Raw genomic sequence first — 7,036 nt, forward strand, 5'->3', positions numbered from 1 at the left:
GGTACATACATATATCATAAAACTCAGGTGTAGCTTCTTAGATGGACAAGTATTTAGTAGGAAATAAAAATACATAATTTTCTAATCAGGTTCTTAAAGTCATATGTATTTTTTAGCTTTTTTTCCATAAAGGTAGCAAGTATTTCTAAAACTAATCTTTGCAGATGTTTTCCTATTATAACTTCTGCTGGAAAGGTGGTGATGGGACTCTGCTCCCAAAGACTCCACCTAAGCCAGGAAAAGAGAAGCTAAGAAAAGTCAACTGGCCTGAATTCAAAACCTTCTACTCATTTACACTGGTGTGATAGCCAACTTGACACTAGGAGTTCCGAAATGTTACATAGCATCTAACTTCAGCAGAAAGTGTTATCAGTATTTTTATAAGCTCACTAAAACTGTAGGAATGAATATAGACAATTCAACTACATTTTATGAAGTTACAAAATTATTAGTTTGTATTGGATTTTTCAAAAAAGTATTTAGGACATATGTGGGCATTATTTACCATTAGATAACTTTAAAACAACGAAAAAACTGTTCTCATTATAGAAATTGATAAATGAGAGAAGCTACATTTATTTTCAAGCAGTAAATTTTTACAGAAAAATCTTTATAATGGTATTAAATAAATCATAATGGAAAATACTCTTTTATTAGTTTTTATTTAGAAAGTGGAACTTTCACTTTATCCCAGTATTTTCTTCAGAGGTAGACTTTGTTTTTATTTCAATGAGTTCTTCCACTCGAGCTAGAACACTTTCAATCAAATCAAATGTGAAAACAGCTGAATGTAGGACCTGCAATGCCAAGAAAAAGTAATGTTATTAATGCTGCCTTTAAAGCCAAACAAAGCAAAACATAGAAAAGATTTCAGCTGGAGGTAGCTTAGGAATATTTAAGACCAGGTACAGTGGTTCACAGCTGTAATTTCTGTGCTTTGGGAGGCTGAGGAGAGAGGATTACTAGAGGCCAGGAGTGGGAGACCCTATCTCTACTAAAAATTAGCCAGGCATGGTGGTGTGCACCTGCAGTCCTGGCTAATGGGGAGTCTGAGGTGGGAGGATCACTTGAGCCCAGGGAGTTGAAGCTGCAGTGAGCCACAATCATGCCACTGCACTCCAGCTTGGGCAAGACAGCAAGATCCTGTTTCTAAAGAAAAAGGAAAGAAAATTTCAGATCACCTTAAGCTGCATTTCAGGAGGCATATTAGGGATCTCTTCTCCACCTACAGTTATAGAACAAAGATCTTTAGATTTCTGGGCCTCTGTAAGAAAAGAAAAAAATCATGTGTGACACTTAAAAAACTCTCATATCAATAATAAATGTATAAGCTACTTTCATCATTCACTAACTTAAAACTAACTTAAAACATGTCAGTTATTTGTAAAAATTAAGTCCACTGTTTAACAGCTCAGGGTATACTTAAGCTATAAGCAAAGAGAACGAACTATCAAAATTCTGCAACATGTGAATTAATGCTTCTTTAGATACAGCATTATTTTGGCATGTATAGGATTCATGAAACTATTTTCTTTAGTATATAATCAATTATAGCCATTATACTAAAAAAGACAATTTCTGGAAATGCCTATAAAAGCACCATCACAGATACATAGATCACATGATTGTTATAGAATTGTTGACTTAAAAAATTCTGGATCTAAGATTTTTTTCATAATTTGTATGGATTTACTTGAGGGTGAAATGCAATACCAAAGGAATGCTACCCAAATGGAAATAGCTATAATACAGATTCTTAGAGCTTGAGGCTTTAAAATATACACTTTAATTTGGTTTAAGTCTTCATTAACCTGATTTTAGGTAAATTAGCTTATAGATCTGCTAAGAATTTTAACTATAAATAAAATGGCTTAGCTGTTATGGTCTCTAAACAAGTATAAGATTTTTTAAAAGTTCTTAAATTTGAATATGACAGTTGCAAAATTGGACTACTTTTTATACCTAACTGAAAACAAAATTGCACATTACCAACCTTGGCTATTTTTAATTTCTGCTTCATAATGTGCTTTTGACATATTAAGTCCTATATGAAGTGGCTTTAAGAAATTATTCTCAATATTTCCAAGTTCTGTCCATAATCCAGTCTGTTAAGAATAAAAGAATGAGTTATTTAGTTCAACAATGATTGACTGCCTACTACTATTAAACGTGTTAAAAGCTCGCAAAATAAAAATAAATGAAACATGGCCCTTTTCACAGTGGACTTCACTATTTACTAATTACATTTATTACTGTATCTAGTTATGTGAATACCAATAAAAAAAAAATGTACTTGGGGCACTACGCTTATCACTGCCCCATTTGGATAGCTCCTGGTTTTGAGATCTGTTAACCTGTTAAGTTTTATTTATGAGAAAATTATTTGAAGATAAATTCACAGACATCTCTTCCTCTATGAGCCATCCCCACAATGACTCTACCTTATTTATGCCTTCATCCCATGTATGACCTTTCAATTGATATCCTCACCACGGATCTAGTTGTAGAGGATGCGTTCCCCCTTTCCTACTGATGGAAACTTTTCTAATACCCAGCTAATTTGAACCTCCTTGGTGACCAAAGTAGGTGAAGATTTTATTTGTTGAGGACAGCTTATTTTGTCACGTATCTTAAGAGCATTTTCTCTTACAGTACTTAAAGGAGAGGAGGCATGAAGTCTTAATTTTATTTTAAAAAATAGAGAAAAGAAAATCCATTGGTACTTCTGAGTTTCCAGGTACTCTTTACAAAGGAAAATGTCTTAGATAAAAAAGGGAAACTTAGGGACCCAATTTATCCTTAACTAGAATAATGAACTACTTGATAACCTATTGTGTAACGAGCTTATTTTGACCCAAGTAGTATATAACATGTTACTCGTAGCATTCCAAATAAAATCTACATGTCTATGCTGAATAACTGATAATGTCTCATATCTATACTTTTCATTTCAGTCATCTTTTCTTACTTCTCCTATACTAACAGGAAAAGTAGAATTCTAGAGAGGATCTAAAACCCTCAAAAATATGCATACCTTTTCACTCAGCATCTACAAACTTATCTTGGGGAAATAAAGATGGATGTTATAATTCTACTGCAGATGTTTTTAAAAATGTTTAAGTAGTGAAACATTAGAATTAAAATAACTCATGACAGGCAGTTCATAGTAAATTGACACATTAACATAATGGAAAAACTATACAGTCATTAAAATTGTTTTTCAGTACATATTGGTGAATGGGAAAAAAGGTTATAAAACAGTGTGATTCTTTTAGTTTGATCTCTTTTTCTTTTTAAAAAAGAAAAAATGTACAGATGTATTAACACAAAACCCAGGAGGGAATACAGTATATCAACAATGGTGTAATTTTGATTACTATTCTTTTTTTATCTTGATTTTTAAATAATGGATGTTTTAGTTGTATAATTTTTAAATTGTTAAGTGGAAAGTTTTCTTAACCTCTCATGGCAAATTTGGGTTATATGCAGCAGGAATTTCCTTAACCAGTGTAGTCACACAGTATAACAAGCATATTACTTTATTTATTTATTTATTTATTTTTTTGAGACAGAGTCTCGCTCTGTCGCCTGGGCTGGAGTGCAGTGGCCAGATCTCAGCTCACTGCAAGCTCTGCCTCCCGGGTTTATGCCATTCTCCTGCCTCAGCCTCCCGAGTAGCTGGGACTACAGGCGCCAGCCACCTCGCCCGGCTAGTTTTTTGTATTTTTCAGTAGAGACGGGGTTTCACCATGTTAGCCAGGATGGTCTCGATCTCCTGACCTTGTGATCCGCCCGTCTCGGCCTCCCAAAGTGCTGGGATTACAGGCTTGAGCCACCGCGCCCGGCACAAGCATATTACCCTTATGTGCACCGACTGCTCTCATTTCTCCTATTTTTACCTCTATTTAGCCTTTTTCTTTTACTGATACATATTTTACATATTTATGGGTACATGTATTTGTTACATGCATAAAATATATAATAATAAAGCCAGTATTTGGGGTATCCATCCTCTTGAGTATTCATCATTTCTATGGGTTGGTAACATTTCATGTCCTCTCTTCTAGCTACACTGAAATATACAATATATTGTTGCTAATTATAGTCACTCTAATGTGCTATCAAGCAATACAGCTTGTCTTTTATCTAACTCTGTTTGTGCCCATTCACCAGCTTCTCTACATTTTCCCCTCCCATGCTCACACTCTGGTATCAATCATTCTATATTCTGTATCCACGACATCAAATTTGTCAGCTCACACGTGTGAGAATATGTGATACTGTCTTTCTGGGCCTGGCATATTTCAACATAATGACATGTAGGTCCATTCACGTTGCTGCAAATAACAGGCTTTTATTCCTATTTACGTCTAGCCTTTTCTTCACCATTTTGTATTCCCTGCCCCCCAACTTTTTTTTTACCTTTTACTTTGCATTCACCTCTGGGTTTATGGCAGAACTCACTGCAACCAATGGCTTTCAAGACTAGGTTACTGATGACTCTCTCTTACCCACTAAAGCACATTTGAACATAAAGAGTATGGAGAAAACACCTAGCTTTGACAAAAGGAAACATTTTATTGTATTTACTTTTCAAAAATAAATAAAATACTAGATATGGCTGGAATCCCCTTTATTCAAGAGGCAGCCATTAGCTAAAACTTGAATGTTTTGCATTCCTAATATATCACTTAATTTTTCATGTTTAAAAGCACATAAATGATATCATACTGTATATAATCTGCTTCAGCTTCCTTTTTGTCAATCTTAAGTTTTTGAGTTATTTATGTTGTAGCTCTAATTTCATTTTAATTGCTGCATATACATTCCATTATATGGAATTTATCCTGTTACTAAGTTTTTAGTATTTCAAAATAATGCAGCATTTACATTGCTGTATGTTTTCCTATTCCCACAGGATACTGTTTTTCAAATTATTTTTGCCATGACTCTCAGTAAAAAATAGGATTTACATTACAACTCAACACACATTTATATAGTTGAAATAAAAGTTTTCCCTCAAATCCTTTCCACATAACACATTTAATCTTAATACTTTAATGTAGAAAAATGGAGAATAAGCGATTCAAAAATAAATATCAGACAGATTTTTATATAATAAATGAGTGTGCTTGACTGCTCATGATGTAATTTCAGACTAATTCACTATTGAGCCTGGTTCTTTTTGTTTATTTTTCAAAGTCAGGTCTGTTGTGGTATTGTTTATATACAGTAAAATATAACCTTCTAGCGATACACTTCTGAGCTTTGACAAAGATATATAGTGATATAAAGTCAAGTAACCACTGCTGCTGTAAAGACATTCCCATGACCCAGAAATTTTTGTGCCCCTTTGTAGTCAGTTTCCTCCCACCTCCAGCAACCAGCAATCTGATTTTTGTTAATGTAATTTTTGCCTTTTCCAGAATGCCATAAGTGGAATTAAAACCATTTGTGGAAGAAATTGACAAAATTCTAAAATTTATACAGAAAAGGTAAAGGATTTAAAAACAGCCAATACAATTTTGAAAAAGAAGAACAAAGTTGGCAGACTCACATTACTTGAGTTCAAGACTTCCTAAAAAGGAATAAACAGAATAATTTCTTCCTATAAAGGAATCAAGACAATGTGGTATTGGTAAAAGAATATATATAGGTAAATGGAATAGAGTCCAAAAATAGACCCATACTTATAAAATGATTTTTGACAAAGTTGCCAAGATAATTCAGTAAATTAAGGATAACCTTTTCTATAAATAGTGTTGATGTCAAAATAAAAGAAGAAAAATCTCTCAACCCATATCTCACATCACATAAATAGTTTACTTGAAATGGGTCATTGACGTAAGTGTAAAACCTAAAACTATACAATTGCTACAAGAAATTATCTCTGTGGGGGGTGTGCCCAAGATGCCTGAATAGGAACAGCTCCAGCCTCCAGCTCCCAGTGTGAGCAACACAGAAGATGGGTGATTTCTACATTTTCAACTGAGCCTCCGCTGCTGATACCCAGCCAAACAGCGTCTGGAGTGGACCTCAAGCAAACTCCAACAGACCTACAACTGAGGGTCCTGACTGTTAGAAGGAAAACTAACAGAAAGGACACCCACACCAAAACCCCATCAGTACGTCACCATCATCAAAGACCAAAGGCAGATAAAACCACAAAGATGGGGAAAAAGCAGTGCAGAAAAGCTGGAAATTCGAAACATCAGAGCGCATCCCCCCCTCCAAAGGAACGCAGCTCATCGCCAGCAATGGAACAAAGCTAGACCGAGAATGACTTTGATGAATTGAGAGAAGAAGGCTTCAGTTGATCAAACTTCTCAGAGCTAAAGGAGGAATTACATAACCAGCGCAAAGAAACTAAAAACCTTGAAAAAAGATTTGACGAATGGCTAACTAGAATAACCAATATAGAGAAGTCCTCAAAAGAACTGGTAGAGATGAAAACCGTAACACGAGAACTACGTGACAAACGCACAAGCTTCAGGAACCAACTCGATCATCTGGAAGAAAGAGTATCAGCGACTGAAGATCAAATGAATGAAATGAAGCAAGAAGAGAAGTGTAGAGAAAAAAGAGTAAAAAGAAATGAACAAAGCCTCCAAGAAATATGGGATTATGTGAAAAGACCAAATCTACGTCTGACTGATGTGCCTGAAAGTGATGGGGAAAATGGAACCAAGTGGGAAAACACTCTGCAGGATATCATCCAGGAGAACTTCCCCAACCTAGGAAGGCAGGCCAACATTCAAATTTGGGAAATACAGAGAACGCCACAAAGATGCTCCTCGAGAAGAGCAACTCCAAGACACATAATTGTCAGATTCACCAAAGTTGAAATGAAGGAAAAAATGTTAAGGGCAGCCAGAGAGAAAGGTCAGGTTACACACAAAGGGAAGCCCATCAGACTAACAGCAGATCTCGCGGCAGAAACTCTCCAAGCTAGAAGAGAGTGGGGGCCAATATTTAACATTCTTAAAGAAAAGAATTTTCAACCCAGAATTTCATGTCCAGCCAAACTAAGTTTCAT

At 35.1% G+C, this 7,036-nt stretch overlaps 1 protein-coding gene across 2 annotated transcripts in view; it reads right to left on the reverse strand.

Moving 5' to 3' along the window:
- Positions 1 to 552: 552 nt before the first annotated feature.
- Positions 553 to 7,036, reverse strand: part of GLMN (glomulin, FKBP associated protein) — a 62,809-nt gene continuing 56,325 nt past the window's right edge. For both annotated transcript variants that reach the window (XM_011939977.1, XM_011939976.1), the window contains 3 exons: positions 1,994 to 2,105; positions 1,182 to 1,264; positions 553 to 797 (listed from right to left, as the gene is read on the reverse strand). In XM_011939977.1, the coding sequence (XP_011795367.1) occupies positions 681 to 797; positions 1,182 to 1,264; positions 1,994 to 2,105 (312 nt within the window). In that variant the 3' untranslated portion in view covers positions 553 to 680. The remainder of the gene's footprint in view (positions 798 to 1,181; positions 1,265 to 1,993; positions 2,106 to 7,036) is intronic.

This window comes from Colobus angolensis, unplaced genomic scaffold, assembly GCF_000951035.1.
Source record: "Colobus angolensis palliatus isolate OR3802 unplaced genomic scaffold, Cang.pa_1.0 Scaffold186, whole genome shotgun sequence".
Lineage (NCBI taxonomy): Eukaryota > Metazoa > Chordata > Mammalia > Primates > Cercopithecidae > Colobus > Colobus angolensis.